Genomic DNA, 23555 nt, shown 5'->3' on the forward strand with positions numbered 1-23555 from the left:
ATTTTATTTATCTTTAAAAGATTTTATAATAATATTAAAGAAATTAATAAATAAATAAATAAGTATGTATCGGTTCAAACCGATTTTTTAGCACCCGTTATGGACAGATTTGACCGATCCTGAATACGTACAGTTTCTTTGAATGTCCAAATCGATTACCAAACTGATTCCCAATGGAAACAACTGATCCATTCCGATTTCTATAAAAGATTTTTTATTTGCTTACCCTGAAAGCAGGAGCGTATGCACATATTATTAACTCATCACAGATTAAATTAAAATAAAAATATAATCACAGATTAAATCATAATAACAGTATGAGGGCAATTGCCTCATCACATATTAAATTAAAATAAAAATAGAACGTGAGGGAGTTAAAATGTAAGAACCGATTCATTGATGTATTTAAATTGGTTTATATTAATGATATTTTTAAATAAATATTATTTTTTATACGTACAAACTTGAAAACCGAACTCCTATCCTATTTAAAGGATAATGTGATACCACCTATACCGCAATATAATGATATATATATAATCATACCATGTTTTATAAAGATATAACCTGAGTTGTGGTATATTCTAGTTGCCTATATATACATATTGTAGTGCATAATTCAAAGATTGTCAACTTTTTAATTATACTAGCACATTCTAAGATTTTTATATCACTTATTTGTCAAACATTCAAACTTACTTTTAACATGATATAATAATAATAATAATAATAATAATAATAATAATAATAATAATAATAATAATAATAATAATAATAATAATAATAATAATAATATCTCATGTATCAATATGGCTTTATTATTTTATTTTATCTTAAATATGCTTTAAAAAAATTCTAAATAATCGTCCAACAGCCTCGATTTGTTATTGATCACATTGCCTTTTATTTTTTCGAGTAGCAATTGTACATTTGTATATATGATCTAAGCCATCTAGGCATCTACCAACTTTTATGATAACGTAGATTATAGAATAAGGCCTTTGTCTTAAGAAATACAAAAATATTAAACCGGTTTTTTTTCCACATTAAAAAAATAACTGTTTTGTGTGTCAAGTGCATGCTTTTCCAATGTATGTCATAAGTCTTCTCTCATATGCTACATCAATAACGTTTCGTGTATATACTCACATTTGTTTAAAAATAAAGCTAATACCAAATTAATTTTAAAAACGATTAATTTATTTAGTCAATCTTAAAGCAAGATTAATTAAAATAAAATAATTTAAACATTATTTAATTATAAAATTCTAATTTAATTATTAAATTAATTAAAGGCTTTATCAACGGTATTTCAAATTTAGTCGTATGCAATTTGCAAAGATACAATTTTAGCGTTATTTTTTTTATAATTACAAGACAATTAATATTGAATTTTTTCTATAAATATTACTTACTCCAATATATAATTTAGAGTGTATATTTTTCTAAAAATGGCTTAATTTCTGCATTTATTTTCGGATATAAAGTAATACTTCATTTCCGACTTATCTTCTTTTAAAATCATATATAATTCTATATATTAATTTAAAATATACTTTCTTTAGAGCAGCTTAATTTTTTAATTTATTCGTTCCAAGAAAATTACAAATAATAATTTCTAAGTTTTAAAATATTAAAATAAATTATTTTGAATTAAATTATGTGTGTGTGTATATCTATATATATATATATATATAATTAATATTGATTCTCAGTAAAATTATTAATTTTCAAATAAGATTGTCATGAGTAGAATGTCATTAATAAATCCTTTATACTTTTAGTTATACTTTAATTTTCAATTAAATAATTATTGTTAGTAAATTTAGTAATTTTGAACAAGACTTTAATCAGTTCATGATTAGAAATGTCATTAGTAAAAGAAAAACCTTTTATGTTTTCAAGTTTGCTTTAATTCTATTTCCATAGATCCGAAGAGAATCCAATCTGAACATGTATTGAAAAATAAAGAAAAGAAATGGAAAGAATCAATCGCTTTACCCTTTATTGAGCCATCCACCACAGACCATTAGCGATTTCTATAAAGGTAAGATTATAAAAAATAACATGTCCAAAATAAAAACAAAATCTACAATACAATATACAGCACTATATAATATGCAGAAAGCAACCGCGAAGATAATCTCTAGCTAAAGGGTGCTGATGTTCTGAAAAAGAAATAGTATTTGCACATTATAACAAAGCTACACCTTGAGAGAAAAAGAGACGAAAAGAAAGAAAGAAAGAAATTATATGAGATAGTTTTATAGTGTATGAGATACTATATCTGTAAATAAATGTAAAAATAGAGATAATTTTATAGTGTATAAATATGTTCTTATACTATTAAATTACAATGCACAATTTAAAAAAGTAAGACTCTCATTTAAACATTTTTAATATTTTTTTCTTCCATGTGTAATTTTTAATGATTTAAATATGCATTTTAGATACTATATATCTGTCCAGTAAAAAAATATTTTATATATATATATATATATATATATATATATATATATATATATATATATATAGTTAAGCTAACTTTTTTCCTTCTATTATCTATGCTTTTTCTTATTTTGATCTCGATCTTAACTATTTATATATTTGTTTCATTTTCATTTTATTTTAAGGGTGTACTAGTTTACACTCACTTATTGTTAAGGAGGAATGCAATAATTCCAGTAAAAAAAAAAAAAAAAGGAGGAACGCAATAATAAGCATCTTGCGTGTATCTTATGGTAACCAATATACTCCTTCTAAGAGAATAGGTAAATGTTAACAAATCTCACAATAATGCGTTAAGATACACTCACTTTGTACTTTGTAGTTGTTGTTATGTTTGACAAGCTGGAACCTGAAGGTTAAAAAATTAATTTATTAAGTTAGAAGTATTTAATAAAAATATCTATTGAAAATAGTTGAAAGTATAAAATGATAAAAAAATAATATCATAATTTATTTTAAAAAGATAACAAAAAAATTTAATAAAATATATTGATGATAAAAGTGGAAGAAAATATAAAAAGTTAAAAGATAATCTTTAAAAAATATTATTTCAAGTAAAATTTTAAAAAATATTAAAAACTACTAAATAAAACTTATTTATCGACCAACAAAATGAGCTTTTGAGAAAGAAGTGAGTATATATCAACAAACTCGTCTATTTTCTGATTTAAAAAATGAATATTTTTTAAAAAGATTAAACAATTCAAAACAATAATTTAAGTATCACTTAGTTATAAGTTTTTTTGTAGTGTTTGCTGAAACTATGTTTAGCAAAAGACGTTTCATGGATTGAGAGGATAAAACATTTATGAATCATCGTTCACCTTAATTTTTAACTCTTAAACCATGTGAAATTTTACATTTATTAGAACAATTATAAATAAATTTAAATACTTAACAGATTTATTTATTTCAAATTTTAACTATACAAGAAATAAATATATATTCTTAGAAACTAAAACATTAATATGAAAAGGATTTAGTTTAATTGGTTGAATAAAATGTATAAATATTTGATATTAGTGTTTAATTCTTATAAATATAAAAAAAGAACTAAAACACCAATGTTATAAAATAAAAAATAGGTTAAATTACTTGTTTGATTCTTATATTTTTATGATTCTTACTTTTTTATAGTTTGAAAGTGATCTTTTTAGTTTTTATAGTTTATATTTTAATTCTCTTTAGTTTTTGTAGGTGGTCTTTTTAGTCTTATATTTAATTATGCTTATTTTTTTAGTCCTATAATCTTAAAATTATAGGGATTAAAAGAGAATTAAAATATAAATTAAAGAAATACTTTTAAACTATAGAGACTAAAAAAGAATTAAAATATAAATTATAAAAATTAAAAAAATATTCAAATTATAAAAACTAAAAATAAAAAAATCATGAAATTATAAAAATTAAATGAATAATTTAACTTAAAAATAAAAACAAAAGAAAAAAAGCAATAAGAGGACAAACATGAGTGTAAAGAGAGAGAAGCATAGAAAGTAATAGACGGAAGTGATAATGAAGAGAGAGAAAGAGGGAAAACGCTGATGTGGGCATTGGTGGACGTTGTCGTTTTGTGTATGCTACGTCGTTAATTGTAAAACGTTCAAACGTCCCCTTAGCACACGTTCACACACTGCTAAGTAACTCACGATTCCTTACTCACCAAGTCATTTGCCAATTGCGACCCCCGATGAGCGCCACGTGTCACAATCTCCTTCGACGCTTGTTTTTCCACCAACCCCCTTTTCCCATTTTACCCCTCCCACCATCTTCACGCGTCCGACACATCAGCTTCGGACACTGGCACGACCGTGTGATTCCGTCGAAAACCGAGGTTAAGAACAGAACACACGTTCTATTCAGTGCATATACGAGGAATTTATAATCTTTATATTCACAATTTCACAAACACTGTGTAACAAAAAAATACCAACACACGCACCCACCACCCAACCTTCAGTTTCTCAGCAACTTCGCTTTAACCCGTGACGGAAAAACTCAAAAAGCAGCGTAAATCAAAATCCTTGGAATCCCTTTTGATTCCCTCACTTCAGTTTTCACCTTATTCATCTCAAAGATTTCTCCTTTCTCTCCTTTCCTCTCTCTTTCGCCTTCTGGGTGTTTTCAAAACGCGCTTAAAACCGTGATGGGTGCCGTCGTCGAGTGTTACCCACAGCCGCGCACGGCGGTGCTGTCCCTGAACACCTTGCCGTTAGGGTTCCGTTTCCGTCCCACCGATGAGGAGCTTATTGACTACTACCTCCGCTCGAAGATCAACGGAAATGGTGATGATGTTTGGGTTATTCGTGAGATTGATGTCTGCAAATGGGAGCCTTGGGACTTGCCTGGTATAAAATACTTCTTCTCTTTGGAAATTTGATTTCGGTTTTTTGTGTAATTGGGAAAGTTTTAGTCTTTTGCTTTACTAATCATCTTTTGGGTGCTGTTGATGGATTGGTTCTTCTTTTTTATCTTGATTTTTCTTTTGAGCTAAACTTAAGTACTGTTAATCTGTTATTGTTGTTCTATAATCAAAATCAGCATTTTTATCTTGTTGATTAATGGAGATTATAAAAAAGTGTTGGTTTTAATTGGAGATCAGATATCTATGGTAGTGTATTTAAGTTTTATCCTTGTTTTGGGGCGAAAGGGGTAGTTTGGAATTGTTGGATATGGAATTAGTGGTAGTAAACATTGATGTGGAAGGTGGCTATGCTGTTTGATTTGCTTATTTTTTTTTATATTTTTCCTTGTTGGGTTTGGTGGGGGTTGGGGGTTTGTTTGTTGTAGATTTGTCAGTGGTACGGAACAAGGATCCAGAGTGGTTCTTCTTCTGTCCGCAGGACCGGAAGTATCCGAACGGGCACAGGTTGAACCGAGCTACGAGTCATGGCTATTGGAAGGCAACGGGAAAGGATCGGAGGATTAAGTCTGGCTCCACCTTGATTGGAATGAAGAAGACTCTTGTTTTCTATACCGGTCGTGCTCCCAAGGGGAAGAGGACCAATTGGGTTATGCATGAGTACAGGCCTACGCTGAAGGAGCTTGATGGTACCAATCCTGGACAGGTCTAGTCTGATCTCCTACTTTTATTGTTTGGTATTTTTGCTTTTGATCTTTGTTGTCATAGTGTTTTGACACTGAATTGTTGTGAACTGTAGCAGTTGTATTCTTTTTTCCTTGACTGAAGTGTATAAGATGTTAAGCTAGTTTTTATCCCTCAATGGTTGATTAGATGAATGATGATTTACGTTTCTTCTTCTTCCTATTTGGTTTGAGGTTGGTTGATAGAGTGATCACTTTACATATTTGTGACAATTGAATAACGCAAAGTCAATTCACTCTGCTATTAGATTTTTGTTTTAAAATATTTGTTTCTTGTCTTGTTTGTTAAGTCCCAGGTTTGCTATTTCACTATATTTGTCATGGTTTCAATGTCTGTAAGAAGCTCTTGTTTGCTGGACTTTGAGTCAAACCATGTTGACTATTGTATCTAATATCTCTTTAAATTACTTCTCCACCTAGTTATTTTGATTCTAAATGTTCTTGGTTTTCTTATGTTGCAGTTTTCTAGTTCAATGTACTATTATGCATTTCCATTAACTCTGGTTCAACTGCTTGTAACCCTTATGCAGTAGTACCTACAAGTCTATATATATTATTTAACATAAAGCTACTGCAATTTATGTTTATCTTAGATTATAGTGTATATGATGATGATGATCGTGATATGTTGCTGACTTTTTCAATTTGATTGATTTGACTTATCACAGAATCCATATGTCCTTTGTCGATTATTTAAGAAACAAGATGAGAGTCTTGAAGCTTCAAACGGTGATGATGTGGATCGGACTGCTTCAACTCCTATGACTGCCAATTACTCTCCAGACGAAATACAATCTGATTCAGCTCTGGTTCCAGCATCTTCCTCACAGGTTACTGAAGATGATAAGCCTCTACCAGTTATTTCTGAGAACTCTGAGGAAGCAATATCCAACATTATAACCCCTGGTGAGATTCATAGTGACGGATGTAATGCTCCTGATGCACAAGATCAAATTGTAGAACCAGTTGCAGAGGTTAGATTGGCTGATTGAGTTTCAATCTATGAGTGTTGCTTTCTTCCTCTATCTTGTTTTCACCCTCCCCCTAATTTGATTTCAAAACACTGAATTTGTTGATTTAGTAACTATACTTGATGTTGACTACCGCAGGAGGATCAGCCGTTGAACGTGGACATATTTTATGACCCAACAAATCTGCCATTAGACGACAAATTATTCTCCCCTGTCCATGCACATTTCCCAACAGATTTTTATTATCAAGCTAACAATCAATCAGAACTTCAGTATGGTACAAATGAGAATATTTCAGAATTTTTTGACTCGGTTGTTAATTGGGATGCGTTCTCTCATGATACTAGCAGTCTAGATCTGAGCTCATCCTTCCTTATTAATAATACGGACAATGGATCAGGCAGTGACTCGGATGTTGAAATGACCAATATGCCAGTGAGTAGTAGCTCTGATCCCCTTTATCTTTTGGTCATTCTAGATTTCTGCCATCAAAATGACTTCTATTAGTTTTGAAACACCTAGTGGCACTTCACCCTTTATTCATAAATGTTTTTTTATGTTAATTGCCCTCTATGTAATATGACATATCAAATTGCAATTTTTATTATATCTATTTAATGAGTTTATTATATCTGTTATTTTCTGCTGCAGCATCTGCAAGCATTACATAATTATCCTAAGGAGGCAGTTGAGCAGAAGAGCAATGTGGGATTATTTCAGAACAATTTCCAGATGGCGTTGTCAAATGATAGTACTATGGGCCAAGTGCACAATATGGTCAACTATTGCGAGCAACCAAGAAACTTTGATGCATTTGTTAGTGCTGATACTGGAATCAGAATAAGGACTCGTCCAGGAAGAAATGAACAGCCAAACATGGACACGATGGTACAATCACAAGGTATTGCACCAAGGAGAATACGATTGGGAGTTGTTAGGCGTCCGCTTGGTTCCCAGGATGGGAGTTGTGCTTGTGCCCCAGAAGACCATAATTCAAAAACCATCATTACTGCAGTAAGAAGTTTGCTTATTCAACTTGTATATCTAACTTATACATGTCACTGCATGTGTGCTGAGACTTTTGTGTTCCTATTTTTGCAGGAGAAAAAAGCTTCAGAATCAGAAAACCATGCTGCCGATGGGAGTTCCACTGTTTCTGACATGAGTTCCACTGTTACAGATGATGTGGATGAACCAGAGGAGGCATCTCCCGAGTCAACCGACCTAAGAAACATTAGTGAGAAACATGTTGCAACTGCAGAATCCGTCGCAGGGTCGAAAGTCCTTCTAGTGAACAGAAGGGTCCACTACACCTCAAAGGTTTCCTCTAACCGTGCCACGTGGTCTAATGTTCTCGCAGTTTCTGCCGCTGTATTGGTCTCAGCAATACTCCTTGTTAATATATGGGCATATGTCAGATCTTAAACTGCTTACATGTAGTGGAAGATCATTTCTTTTGTGCGAAATTTGCCTCCATTGCTTTTTTGCCCGGTTAAGGAGGCGTGTAGGATTGACTTGTTCTGACTTGTTGATAACAATGTTGTACAATATATATGTGCATATGTATGTAGTAGTCATTCCACAATATGGTAGCATAGCTGTCTAGTATGATAGACACGTCTGTGTCGTGTTGCCGCAGTTAGATTCACAGTTTGACCGTATCCATTTTTGTTTTGAGGTTAAGTTTAGTTTTCTCTCTTGGTTAGTGATAATAACACGCAGTTACCCTGTGATTTTGAGTGTCACTTTACCACTTGTGCTTTGTTCCCATGTGGTTTTGTTGTATCTCTTTTTAGCTATGTTAACTTGGGAAGGAGGATTTTGTGTAGCTTTTGTTAAACTGTAGATAAAGTATTAAAGAAGCACATAGTTTGTTGAATGCTAGAGCAGTTAGATCGCAACTAACACCAGAAGCAGTATTTTCAACTCATTAAAATCTAGGTCTATCTACTAAGTGTTTATTTTTGTTATAATCTGTTACACCACCGTGCTTTTTCTTTTGCTGTCAATTAACACCATGTTAACACATGTAAATGTGTACAATTTGCATGCATCAAGATGTGACTGTAATTTTGGCAACTTCCATTAGTTATGAATTTGTTGTCGAAAGTTGATGGAAAATTAATCCACCATAGGTTGGCACTTTGCAAAGTGATATCAACCAAAATTGGCCCAACTATAATGGAACAAATTGAATATAACCTTGATATATACTGTTATATCCAAGGTATTGTGGTTAACGTTTACTAGTTAAATCATGGTTATGATTGAACTGCTAATAATTAAATATTTTTACAATATTATAATATATAGAGTAATTAAGAAATAAATTAACATCATGGTTATGCTATATTTTAAGTTAATCTAAAGGATCATATTATATGCCTTGTAAAATACAAAATAAAAATGAGTTAAATTGATAAACAAATATAAATTGAGTAAAATTATAAGTGAAACTAAATATACATAAACTTGGAATATAATTTGGGATGTAATGTATAAAAGAATTTAAATAACTAAAAAATAAGGCAGGTTGTCAATAACTAGTTGATAGTTCAGTCTTTTCTTGGTACTTTATGTTGATGTATCTAATAGACTGGTACTTTATTTTACAGCAATGTTACTCAATACTCATACATATCACTTTTCTAATTCATTATTGTTTTGTGTAAGAAATACAATACCTAACACTTCTTATTCTTCTGTAAAAAAACACTTCCTTGTCTTGCTGTGAGTTTGAGTAAGTGGCAACGATGTTTTTGTTTCATTCAATTTCATAGCGGAAGAGAAATTTACCATCGAAAGTTTCGTATTATTTCTTTTCCACGGAGATTGTCACCATGGTTCCTTCAATAAAAGTAAAAGTATTTGTCTACTTCACACATTAAACTGAAAGTCCTCATAAATTAAAAAATTTATTGAAGGGGACAAAAGAAAAGTCACAACACAACTCTGAGCATAGACTAGAAACAAAATAAACAATTCAGATGTACCCATCAATTAAAAACGAGTTTGGTATTATATCAAATACTTTGTAGTTGAACTTGACATATAGTCGTGACTCGTGCGTGGATAGAAAACTAGTGACAAAATATTCGTCACTTATATGTACAAGAAACAAACTTTTTTAGCAAAGTGGAAAAATTCGCCTTAAGTTTACAAGTTGCCTTGAAAGAGTAACTACGAAATGCCTAATGGGTAGTAAAACTTTTAAAATGAGTTGTCAACTTGTCATTCGCACACATTTGGTGATAATTTTCACTCCTAATTTACACTTTATTTTAAGAGTGCATTGGGTTGTTCAAATTGGCTAACTAAAGTTAAGGGGCATATTGTTCTACTTAATTCACGAATTGAGAAGTTTTAAGCCTAGTTCAACTTTTTTTTTTCCTGATCAGATTATTAAACTAAATTAATACAAGTAAATCTTAATAAAAGGATAATAATATGGTGTGGTGAGTACTTGATGAACCCATTTTATATGATTATGCAATTCTAATATTTCTTTTTATTAGATTTCATTCCTGATTCTTATTATTCATGCCTTTTCTTAAATTTTGGTGAGCCAATTAATTTGACCCACTAATCCAAGTGAATTGAGTCAGTTGATTATTTTTTGGCTCACCATTAAAACGAGTCAGGTTAGATTAATTCACTTCAAACTCAACCTATCACGAATGAACCATTCTAATAGCACTTGGCATGCAAACAAAACAAAATACCTCTTTTTTGATAATGTGTTTTCTTTTATTTATAAAATGAAACACATATAGTAGTTTCATCTTGTTATAACACGGTTATCAAATCTTACATATGAAATGCTCATTTGATTCAATTTGATTTTATAAAAAAAACTATTTATTTTTGTCAAATTTATTTTCTTAAATTAAGTTGAACCAGTCATTTTTTTTAATGGAACTAGTTGTGTTAACATAACTAAGTTTCTCTAACAGAAGCCCATGAAGCAGTGCACGTCTTTATGTCCCAAAATTTATGCACCCCATTTTATGCTTTGTACACTCCCAAAGTTCCTAATATTTTCTTCTTACCCTTCTTCTCCCAAGCAACACCCTAGTCACCTCTATCTCCCCCAAACCTCCACAATCATTGCACCCCACCTCCACCCAACCACCCAACAACACCACCGCAACCACCCAATGCACCTCCACACCACACCAAATCCACCATTGCGCCACAACCCAATTACCTACCATTGCACCGCAATACCCCTATATAGTTATGAATTGAGTAATTTGTAATGCATACAAATGTATTACAAATGGCATTACAAATTACTCAATCCGAAAATATATGGGGTGGTGTGGTACAATGGTTGGTTTGGTGCATCATGAAGGTTCGAGGGTCATAGTAATGCATGTGGCGATAGTGGTTGGTTGGGTGGCAGTGTAGTGTTGAGTTTGGTGCTATGTAGAATTGACATTGGATGGTTGTGGTGGTTTTTGGGTGGAGGTGGGATACAGTGGTTATGGAGGTTTGGGAGAGATGCTAGGGTTGGCTTGAGAGAGGGAGGATAAGAAGGGAATATTAAGAATTTTGGAGGTGCATCAAGCAAAAAATATAGTTCATAAAACAATTGCCCAAAATTCAATAGCAATTAATTTAGTACCCATGATGTTTCTGGGACCAAGAGAGTAAGGACCTAGCGATTGTGGTCCATGTTCTAGAATCATGGTTTCAAATCTTCACGCAACACGTGACATATATTGAGTGTTATTATTTTTTATTAATTAAATTTTAATTCTTTAATTATACGTCACATAAAGATGAATCGAATCATCGATATATCATATATTCATAATTCAGAACCATGAAATATTAGATCATAGTTTAGATATATCAATCACATAGAAGATTAATAGAAATATTATTTATTTTTATTGCTGAATTACTTCATCATGGGACCTTTGTTGGCAATTTCCAATATTTTAGGAACAGATAAACTCTTCTGATAAGTTAAATTTGTTACCAAGAAGTTTGTTACTAAATGTGGTGCATAATTTTATCTTATATTCAAACCATTGTCAATAAACAAGACATGCTCAATGTTGAAATTACCGATGATAGACATAAATATGAAAACAAAGACAGATAATCGCAAAAATAAACACAAAGCCTCATTCACAGCACGGTGGTGTCTTTCAAGAAAACAAAGTTACATTCCCTTCCCTGTTGCACAGGTTTGACCAAATACACTGAATTACTAAAATTGACATAAAAGGAACACTAGGAAAACAAAAAGCAAAATTCCAAACGATTATTCTGGGAAGAGTCAAACCACAATAATACTTATCAACAAGAAATTCGGTTGTTGTACCCATAATACCGATTCCTACTCGCACTAGTCTCTTCAAACAACACCAACTTCGATTGATCAGTAGCTGTAGTTCGAAACATGGAGGCTCTCTGAGGCACCATCAGCAAGCTGTGAGTTACCCTTGTAGGTTCCCAGAGTTGCCTCTGAGTTAGCCTTGGCTCTTACCAAAAGGGCTTCCTGAGCCTTCTTCACATTCTCTTCTTTTCCGCCCCATGCCTTAAGGGTGCTCTGTTGAAGTGCCCTTCCAAAGGAGAAAGAGAGTGACCATGGCTTCTTCCCATTGACCTGGTTAATGGCGTTGAGGTTGACGGATGCCTCCTCCTCACTCTGGCCACCAGACAAGAAAACGACAGCAGGAACTGCAGCAGGCACGGTTCTCTGAAGGGCTCTGACAGTGTGCTCGGCAACCACCTGAGGGGAAACCTTAGCAGATTGGGATCCAGGGGTGACCATGTTTGGCTTCAATAGGGTACCCTCAAGAAGGACATGGTGATCATTCAAAGCCTTGTAGCATGCTGCAAGGACACGCTCGGTGACGGCGGCACACTTGTGAATGTCATGAGGTCCATCAACAAGGATCTCAGGCTCAACAATGGGAACCAGGCCATTCTCCTGGCATATGACAGCGTATCTAGCCAAGCCATAGGCGTTCTCATGGATAGACAGCTCAGATGGCTCGTTGGGACCAATCTTCAGCACTGCACGCCATTTGGCAAAACGTGCACCAGCTTCGTAGTACTTGGCACAACGCTGACCAAGGCCATCTAGACCCTGAGTGGTGGTTTCTCCATTAGTTCCAGCAAGCTCGACTGTGCCCTTGTCAACCTTGATGCCAGGAAGCACACCAGCTTCCTTCAAGACATTCACAAAGGGCTTGCCTGCATAAAATCCATTCAAACCATTGTCAGTGTAACAGCAATGCCAATATCATCCATCTTCATTCATACAAAGACAATCATACAAGAGTATTGGTAACCTCAACTGGAAAAGAACAAAACCTTGATATAGTTGGTGTTGTTCTCTAATCAAAATTAGAGATTCACCTTGGTAATCTATGTAATCCTCGAATACACCACATCTTTATTATGCAGATTACTGAGGTGAAACTCCAATTCTGATCAGAGAATTAAAAGGATTACTAAGGTGAAACTCCAATTTTGATTTGAGAATTGCACCAACTACATTCAAAGAACTATATCTAAGTTTTTGTACAAAGGAAAATTAAAGAGAGAAAAAAAACATGTTAGCAAACAAGGTTTCAAAACAGAATATGCAGATGCAATGTAAGGGTTTTCAAGTCAAAAACCCTAATTGCAATAACACCAGCAACATTAGGATGCAATTTTCTGAAATATCAATAATCAGCATGCAGTGTGACCACAATTTAAAACCTTGATGAACATAATATCAATCAACGCATTCAAACCCAATGATGCAATGCTCATCAATTAATGATACAAACCAATTATGATACTCAAAACTGTCGAGCGTACCTGCAGCTGTGCTCTGGTAGAGGGTTTCCTCAAAGAGGATGACACCACTGAGATATTGAAGAACACCAGGAGCAGTGAAAAGCAGCTCCCTAAGAGCTCGCCTGTTGGATTCAATGTTCTCTACACTGATGCTGGCCAAACGCTTGCCAATTGTCCCTGTTGACTCATCAGCAGCAAGAATACCCTTTCCAGGAGTGCCAATGTACGCAGCATTGGCGATAAGCTCATCTGCAAGCAAATCCATCAATTAAAAACACAGCACCACACAAACATTAACCACACCAAAATTAAAAAAAAATCCCAAAAAAGAAACATAAAAAAAAGCCAAACCCAAGTATATATGAACAAAATAAATTAGCAACATGTTGAACCTTCATCAGTTGAACAAGGATGTGAGGTTAAAAGAAGTTGAAGACAAAGGAATATCAATCGTGATGCAAAATTCTATGACTAAAACAAAAACGAATAATCTATCAATTTGATCCCTAAATAGTCCTTAAACTAATGAGATTATACAAATAGTCCCTAAAGTATTAGAAATTATGTGACAATCCTTCAAGATTTGAAAAATTCATCAAATTAATCTCTCAATGTTAGCAGAATACATCAATTCAGGGACTAAATTCATGGATATTAAACACTTTAAGGTACTGCTTACATAATTTCATTAAATCAAAGACTATTTAGGAAATAGAGTGATACTTCATGGACTAACTTGATGATTTGAACAAAAACCCTTGGAAGAGCACATAGATAAACAGTCGCACGCTAGTTTTTCATAAAAAAATTCCATAGAAAGCCAGATCTGAACCTCTCAGATCTAAATCAACGCAGACAAATTCAAATTGATTCAAACAAACACAACAAAGAAAAGCCGGATCAGCAGATAAAAACAAGAAACAACAAGATATAGAAAGTCCCGATTACTACTAAGATAGATCAAAGCAAGAGAGAGAGAGAGAGAGAGAGAGAATTACCATGGTACTTGCCCTTGAAGTGAGACATGATCGAGGAGGAAGAAGGTGAAGTTGTTGAGAGAGAAGAAAAAGAGGTAGGTTAGAGGTTGGAAGAAAGTGAACAAGTGAAGAAAAGAGCCAAGTAGGGTTTTTATAGTGACAGTGATAATGATGTTGCGTTGAGGCCACGACAACAAAAAAGACGTGGGTCTTAGGATGCGCACTCGCGAAGCGTCGACCTCGGTTATGGTTTGGTTTTGGGTGCGTCTCTGTGGATTGCCGTTGGAATTTTGGGTGACCTAATTTGGATGGCGGTTTTAGTTTTCTAAATCAGCAGCGTACGTGGATTCAACGGCCCGCCTTTATTGGGCCCAACGCCTTTCTCAATCTCATCAATGCAAAGCCCACCGTCCACTTGTCTTCTAGATGGGTTCCGTACACAAACAATGTCCAAAGTCATGCAATGTCTGCTGCTTCTTTTCAATAAAGTTTTCCTTTTAATATATATACGTATACAGAAAAACAGAGAAATAAAAATGTTTTTACTTTGTAAATGCATGAATATTAAACTTTTTTTCTTCTTCTCTCTAAGATAAAGGGGCAAATCGCCCAAACAAAGAGACAAGTTTAACGAAACATGGCAGTGGCTAAAGAATCAGCTTTCAAACTACTTGTGAGACAAAGGCCAGAGGACTTGAAAAGAATATAATGCATGAATCCATCGTTATCCCGTGTTTGGCAAAGGAATTAGAAACACTAGCAATTCGGAAATTAGCATGATGACTCAGTTGGGTAAAAAATAGTTTGGTAAAAAAAATTAAACTAAATTGGTTTTAAATTATTTTAATTAGTTTAATTTTATATTCAAATAGTTAAATTTATTTGAAAATCAATTTAAAATTGAACTAGTTTTAAAAAATTAATTTTGAGTCAAACTCATTTAGCCTTATCAGTTTTGAATTAGTTTTTAAACTATTTTATTTAAATAAAAATAAATATTCAAGTAAAAATCAGTAAGATTAATCAAATCTATTGCAAACAATCCGATTTTATTTTATAAAACAATACATATCTTTTTTTCTTCAACTAATTCAGGAAAAAAATCAATTTAATTTAAGTTCAGTTACAATTCAATTCAATCCAAACCGATTATTTTTGTTTGCACACTCTCTCAAATTAGATTCAACTAGTAACCTGGAAAGATTTGGAGGTTCACCTGATCCCCCTAATATCCCAATTAATTAATAATTATCATACAACACTAAACAAATTATTTAGAGTGAGATTTGAGAGAGGTGCGAGGGGAAAAAGGAGAGGGAAGTAAGGGGGGAGAATATTTAAGAAAATTTAATCACAAAAAATAGAAAAAAAATGTATATTTAATAAATATAGAAGACAGATTTAAAAATTGTTTTTATTTATTTATTTGATAATGAATGCCCTGTTTTGGCAGCAACACGCAAAAAGCAATTGAGCATAGTCTAATGAGGCAAATTTTTTATTTAAGAATATGCTATTCCTACAATACAACAATGTCTTGAAACATACTTTCCAACAAGGAGAGAGATGTGTAGTACGATAGTAAGTGCTATTACTATCAAATAGGTTAATTTAATAAGTATCTGCTTGTTTTAGTGGTTCTGGCTCATCTATAGTTTCACCTTCTCCCTGATTCATCAAGTTACATTTTTCCTAATATCCATAGCAAGAGCTCTCCACTGTTATTGGAAAATACTGAATACATAAAGGAACCAGAGAAATAATCTGAACTCACCCATGAGTGGTGTACAGGTACTGTTAATCACCATGCATTCTATTTTCTTCCCCTTTTTCAATAATATATTTTCTTTTGCATATAATTAATTTGGCATGAAAATGAAGTAATTAGCTTTGGTATTGTGGGATTACATTTCTGTGGTTTTCTACCAGCTACTACTTTTTCAGCTATGAAAATTCAATCAAGTTGAATGCATGTCTAATTGTCTTTGAATTGTGCTTCACAATACCTCCTTAATCTTTGCTTGCTTATTTATCTACTTTAGTTTTCTGTTTTATCGTTTTGATTTTAATGGCTCATTTGGGCTGTTGCCTGTTTAGTATTTCTCTTGGCATGATTGTAGAAAACAAACAGCTGACTGAGTGGTCTTGTTCTAAGATGCATTTGGTTTAGCATATGCACTTATAATTGCCTTCATTATCCAACTTTACCAATACCCATTTTCCTATTTCCTTAAACAATTTCACAGCATGTTGGGATTATTATTAAGCTAGCTACATTATTTCAAATTATGAAGTCAAAATAATTTACTAAAATAGTAATTCACAATCTAATTTTGTTAAGCAGCACAACTCTAATACTTATTAACTGGAAATCAAACCACAAGACGTGATTTAACCTTTAATTCACAATCTAATGGCATTCAGTTTCTCTAACACCAAAGCAAAAAAATGCGCCCCAATTGAGCACTCTAGTCCTAATACTTCTTTTCTTTTGTTCAATTTCTATAAATCAAAATAATAAGGGCAAATAAAATCAGTTATTCTGGTACAACACGCAACAAGATAAATTTACTTTTGACACTTAGTGCCACTTATCTGCTTTGACTCCATTGAATTCTAATCCAACTTCACACTATCATACAATGATTGGATGGCTAGAGTAGGAAGAAATGAAAAATAACTACATGCCCAGTTCAATAGACATAAACATAAAACCATACATTGTGGCTAAGTGTTGCACAATTATTGTCTATGAATCTTCCATGTCCACAAACCTATGTTTTTTTAACAACCGGTGGTTTTGTGATTCCAAACTGTAGAGATCATTGTCTAGTTTTCTCTTGCTATAAGGATCGGTGAATCGAATATCCTCCATGAAATTTTCGTGTTTGAATATATGGATTCCAATTTCTGTACAGGTTGACAAGTTTATACCATCCAGACATGTAACCACTGCATGGTTCCATTCATTTTCAAAAGGCACCTCATAAGGACTGTTTGTAAATTCTGTCTGTCGTAGATCAAAAAGATATGTATGATCTGTATTCATACACAAGTCAAATCTACCAAGGGAACATTTATTGCCATTGATGAACACCACAGGATAAAAAAAATTATAGTCCTTATCCTGATGTGCAATAACAAGACAGAATTTTCAAATAACTTATTACGAAACCAGAAAGAAGTTAAAGGTTCCCTGCTTTGGTGATCGAATCACTCTGGAATCCTTGTTCCTGGCAAATAAAATGTTGTGTTTCCAGCCTCATGCAGTTCCTGTTAGTCATAAAGAATTCATAAGTTTACCAATGTTAACTACAACATATATTATTTAATCAAATAAAATAAAAACAAGTCCAAACCTGATTTAGGAACATGCTTCTACTCAAGGAAGTCAAGGATTTACACTTTCTTGCAAAGAAATGTTTTAAGTTCGGCGGAATCCCTCTAATTTCCTGAAGATACTTGCAATCACACACACTAAGCATCAGTAAATTTTGACATTCTTTGATGAATTCAGGAAGTATTGTGAAATTATTGTTGCTTAGTTTTAATACTTTCACATGAGCAAACCACGGGTAACCTTTGAAAAAAAATCATCATTCAAGTTACAAAGTCACTTGCATGCTTCGTATTCTATCATCATTCAAGAGATGTCAACTTGAGGGGTGGAAAACTCCTAAGCTTGGTGCAATTAGTAGCACTCAATCTTTTAAGTTTTATTGAAGATATACTTTTGTAACCGCATAATATTTTATTTTTCAGTTTTTAAAATATGATTTAGTAAATAAGTTGATTTCCTATATTTTAGGAGTAAGTCAGTTTTAATGGATTAGCCTAGTCAATAAGTGATTCCTCTTATCTTTAAGGAGCAAGTTAGTTTTAATATTCTGTTTTGCTAATATCTTGTTATCTAATTAGTTTATCTTTTGCTATTTATTGTATCGCTGTTGAGAACAATTTGAATTAGAATAGAATAATTTTATTTCCTCTGCATACGTATTGTCCCTCTTCTCTCCTCTGTTTTTCATAATTTCCTCCACAAAACCAACAATTGGTATCGAGAGCCTTATTCTTACAGGACCTCTACCATGGAAGGTGAAGCAAGTTTTTCCCACATAACTCTTCCAATCTTTGATGGAAAGAATTATGATCTTTGGGAAGTGAAAATGCAATCCTACATGGAGTTTTTGGATTTATGGGATGTTGTGGAAGAGGATTATGAAATATATCCGCTACCTGAAAATCCCACCATGACCCAAATTAAAAATCACAAGGAAAGAAAGATGAAGAAGGCAAAGGCGAGGTCATGTTTGTTCACTGGTGTTTCATGTGACACCCTCTACCCCTCACATATATACTAATAAGGAAAAAAAATTCAAATATTAATTAAAAGTATTTTTAAAACATTTTTTTTACAAGTCTTTCAAAGGGGAAAAAGGCTCACATTCATTTTCTTCTACATCATATTCAAACTTGTCCAAATAAATAATAAAGTATTCTCGACTCAAACAAGGTCGTCTAAGCTTCATACAATTAATATAGAACCTATATCCTAATGTCACATCCTATCAGAGCGTTGTGTTCCCGTGTCCTCTAGCATGAGGTTCTTCATAGTCATCCACCTATTCATCTGCTCCCCCGAACACAAGTTCAAGATCATCACAGGATCCAAACACAACAACACACAGGGAGTGAGTTATCACATTCCTAACTAATAGAGAAACAAGACAATTAAATATACATGTTATATAAATGATATACCACTTGCTTAAACATAGCTCACGTAACTTCACCACTTCGTCATTCAAAATTCACTTTTCAATCATCAATCACATTACACAAGAATCCCACACTTCGATCAAGATATAATAACACATCAATTAGCAAGCATATGCAACAGTTATGCTAAGACTCAATCCTATATGCAATGTGGTACCATGTCAGTGAAAAACCACCCTGGGGCGCTTAGGAGTACATAACAAGACGCACCACACCATGAGTTTGTCAGGTCACTCTCACTAAGTAAGATCATAGGGAGACCAGTCAGGGTCACGATGTTTTGCGAGAATGCTCCAACCATATGGGATCAACATAGGCTTAAAGGAGCACTCAAACCCGGTGACCCCCAAGGCCTACACTCCGAAGAGTCCGTTAGGGCCTCTCCCTCCTGATTCAGGTCCAACCCCTAAAATCATTTTAGCACACAGACACTGCTAGTGAATTATACAATACCTACGACCTCACACTCGTGTCTTAAGCACGTACAACATATTGCGCTACAATTTAACACTGGTTCCTAAATAGGAAACCTACATTTTTTCTTTAACACTGCGCATCAACGCTTTTCTCAAGATAACGCTAGTCGGGTTATTGTACAATTCATAGCTTACAACACAAGTAATTTCACATCAAGTGTTAACTACACATTTATCCACAACTAGAACTCATTCACAATTTCACCATCACATGTTTACACGTATCTCACAAATTAACACATGTTGAACTTTACACTTATACTCAATCTCAATAACAAGATTATAATCTCAAAGCAACATGTTCTTCTATAATTCATCACATACTCACAATTTGAATCATCATTTCATATCCTCAATATAACAATTTATATAAAAGACTATCACAACATTAGGACTAAAACCCCTTAAATAATATTACACAATTATATCAAAATCATAGGTCGAAATATACAAATATCAAGAGCACAATTTATCAAGCAATTTTCATTAGAACATCAATATTTTATTTATAATCATAAAGGAAAAATTGCAATTTAATAAACATCTCAAAATAAAATCCCAATTTAATCCTCTAAGGATCCCTACACATGTTCTCACTAATCCCCAACTGTGAATAACTCATCCCTTACCTCTGAGCGGACTCACGTGTCTTCAGCCAGCGATAGCAACATCTCTAGCGGTTCCCGGAAATTCTTTCAATTATTTCTCCGACTGCTCCGATAGAATTCCCAAACATCAGAGAGACGGAGAAGAGATTGAAGCCTCCACTTGTATTGTCTTCATGCGATTCCTTTTTCTCCCTCCACGAATATTATCTCGCAAATCCCAACGGTAGAAGCGTGCTGAATTGAATTTCAAACAACATATCCAAATTTCGTGAAAATCCAACGGCTAACGAAACCGGGATCGTAGTTTTACCGAGACAGTTTTGGGTTTCTGCGGGAAATTAAAATGCTACAATGCGAAGGGTTTTGCTCTAATCTCAGATATGATTTTGAAATTCCCAACGGTGAGAATGTTCGGAGTTGGGTTGCGAACATGATACTCAAATTTGACAACGATCCAACGGTGAACGGGTTCGAGATCGTCGTTTTTCTGAGACTGATTTGGTGGGCTGCGGGAAAAAGAAAGAGTTTTGAGAGGAGAAGGGGAAAAACGAAAATGAGGCCAAAAGGAGGCAGCTGACTTAACATAACTATTTATACCTAGGGTACTCAGCCTATTATTTGCTCTATATTTATTTATTTATTTATTTTTACTAAAAAGCTTTTTAAATTTATTTACGAAAAAATTGGGATGTTACATTTCACAAATGATATTCATCAGAATCATGACTCTTAAATCACCTAAAGCAATTTGGCATTATCTGAAAGAGGAATACGCTGGAGATGATAGAATACGAAGCATGCAAGTGCTAAATTTAAGGAGGGAATTTGAGCTTCAAAGGATGAAAGAGTCAGAGACAATCAAAGAATACTCAAACAAATTATTGGGTATTGCCAACAAGATAAAGTTGTTGGGAAGTGATTTTGCTGATTCGAGAATTGTAGAGAAAATTTTGGTAACGGTGCCGGAGAGGTATGAAGCATCTATAGCTTCATTGGAGAACACAAAGGATCTGTCGAAAATCACATTGACAGAAGTGCTACATGTCCTGCAACCTCAAGAGCAGCGAAGGTTGATGAGGCAAGATCGTGTTGTCGAAGGTGCTTTACCCGCCAAACATCATGAAGTTGATGAAAGCAAAAAGGATTTTTTCAAGAAGAATCAACCAGCAAGCAGTGAAAACAGTGCAAACAACCAAGGTAAGGATAAAAAGAAAAATTATTCACCTTGTCAGCATTATGGCAAAAAAGGTCATGCACCTTTCGGATGTTGGAGGAGACCAGATGCAAAATGTAACAAGTGTAACCAGATAGGGCATGAAGCGGTGATCTGCGCCAACAAAAATCACCATGATGAGAGAGCTCAGATTGCTAATCAAGAAGAAGAGGACCAACTGTTTGTGGCCACATGCTTCTTGAGTAGTGAATCAAGTGAAAGTTGGTTGATTGATAGTGGTTGTACGAACCACATGACATATGATAAGACTCTATTCAAGGATTTGAAGCCAACTAATGTCTCAAAGGTCAGAATTGGGAATGGTGGCTATATTCCTGTAAAAGGAAAAGGAACTGTTGCAATTTCAACGTGTTCAGGTATCAAATTAATATTAGATGTTCTTTATGTACCTAACATTGACCAAAACTTGCTAAGTGTAGGTCAGTTGATTAAAAAGGGATTTAAAGTGTCCTTTGAACATCAACATTGCTTTATCTATGACAATTTTGGCCGGGAAGTTCTAAGGGTTAAAATGAAAGGTAAAAGTTTCTCATTTGATCCAGTAGAGGAGGAGCATACAACCTATTTCACTCAAGTCACACCCACGGAATTCAAGCACAAGAGACTTGATCATTGTCATCTTGAAAGAATGCTAAACATGAAAAAAAAGAAAATATGCAAAAGAAAATTTGAAGAAGTTTCAAATGAAGGAATGGAAATCTGCTAGCACACTAATGAATCAAAAGGAGAAGTTCAGAAAAGAAGAAGGTGTTGATAACATTGATGAAGGATATTATGGGAGCTTGATTGGATGTCTAATGTATCTCACTACAACAAGGCCAAACATTCTATTTTCTAAAAAGAACAAAACTGGAATTTTTGTTGACAATCAAGTAGCCATTGCTATTGCAAACAATCCTGTGTGTCATGGGAAGATTAAACATTTCAACATCCAGGTTTATTATTTGATAAAGATGCAACAAAGTGGAGAAGTGAACTTAATTTACTACAAGTCTAAAGATCAATTGGCTGACATGTTTACAAAGTCACTACCTATCAACAAACTTGAACTCAAAGAATTTGAGTTTGCAGTTCCAAAAGCAAGGAGGAGTGTTGAAGATATACTTTTGTAACCGCATAATATTTTATTTTTCAGTTTTTAAAATATGATTTAGTAAATAAGTTGATTTCCTATATTTTAGGAGTAAGTTAGTTTTAATGGATTAGCCTAGTCAATAAGTGATTTCTCTTATCTTTAAGGAGCAAGTTAGTTTTAATATTTTGTTTTGCTAATATCTTGTTATCTAATTAGTTTATCTTTTGCTATTTATTGTACCGCTGCTGAGAACAATTTGAATTAGAATAGAATAATTCTATTTCCTCTGCATACGTATTGTCTCTCTTCTCTCCTCTGTTTTTTATAATTTCCTCCACAAAACTAACAAGTTTATCCAGAAAACCAATCGAATTGTGAACTCTGACTACATCCTTACAATGTTTAAATGCAAGTTCCTCCAAATTTGAGAGACCATATACATTGTCAGGTATCTTTGTTAAACATTTGCCCCAGTCAAAGTTTAAAACTTTTAGATTCACGAACTTCTACAAAGAAAAAAAATAAAAGAGAAGAAAAAAAATAAGAACAGAATGAATAGTCTACAATCTTATAAGTGAAACTTTTTAATTTTGAAGACCAAAAAAATGTACTCTTTAAACTTGCCTTCCATAAGCCATCCAACTCAAATGACGTAAAGGAACTATAGGGTAATTTGCATATGGCAAGTTTCTTCGGATGAAAATCGGATGGTAAACAACATGAAGGATATCTCCACCATTTCAGTACTCTCAAACTATTTGGAAGATATTTGGGATCTTTGGAAAAATTACCACCTTTAATAATGAGCGTTTTGAGGTTTTTCATCTTCTTGAAAGCCCTCCTGTTCCATTCTATCATTTCTTTGTCAAATATGGGGAAATCCAGACATATGGTTTCAATTTTACCTATTCCCTCTTAATGTAAAAGGCACGAGTCAACCACAATAAAAGTATATGTAAGACGACCAACACACATATATAGATAAATATACATATTAATATATTATTATCAATAA

At 33.4% G+C, this 23555-nt stretch overlaps 2 protein-coding genes and 1 long non-coding RNA gene across 3 annotated transcripts; 2 read left to right on the forward strand and 1 right to left on the reverse strand.

Moving 5' to 3' along the window:
• The first annotated feature begins 4654 nt into the window (after positions 1–4654).
• On the forward strand, positions 4655–8009 carry NAC22 (NAC domain protein). The gene is made up of 6 exons (NM_001289358.1): positions 4655–4856; positions 5299–5576; positions 6282–6587; positions 6723–7019; positions 7236–7598; positions 7686–8009. Exons 1-6 carry the CDS (start codon positions 4655–4657, stop codon positions 8007–8009), a joined length of 1770 nt encoding a protein of 589 aa, NP_001276287.1.
• A 3569-nt stretch (positions 8010–11578) lies between these two features.
• LOC100783089 (putative fructose-bisphosphate aldolase) lies at positions 11579–14663 on the reverse strand. Its single transcript, NM_001354889.1, has 3 exons — positions 14390–14663; positions 13413–13640; positions 11579–12797 (listed from the first exon to the last, which is right to left on the reverse strand). The coding sequence occupies exons 1-3, from the start codon at positions 14415–14417 to the stop codon at positions 11977–11979; spliced, it is 1077 nt and encodes a 358-aa protein (NP_001341818.1). The 5' UTR covers positions 14418–14663; the 3' UTR covers positions 11579–11976.
• Positions 14664–15921: 1258 nt separating this feature from the next.
• Positions 15922–18267, forward strand: LOC121173325 (uncharacterized). The gene is made up of 2 exons (XR_005887942.1): positions 15922–16159; positions 17287–18267. It is a non-coding gene; the product is annotated as an uncharacterized lncRNA (long non-coding RNA).
• The last annotated feature ends 5288 nt before the right edge of the window (positions 18268–23555 follow it).

This window comes from Glycine max, chromosome 2, assembly GCF_000004515.6.
Source record: "Glycine max cultivar Williams 82 chromosome 2, Glycine_max_v4.0, whole genome shotgun sequence".
In the NCBI taxonomy this organism is placed as follows: Eukaryota; Viridiplantae; Streptophyta; class Magnoliopsida; order Fabales; family Fabaceae; genus Glycine; species Glycine max.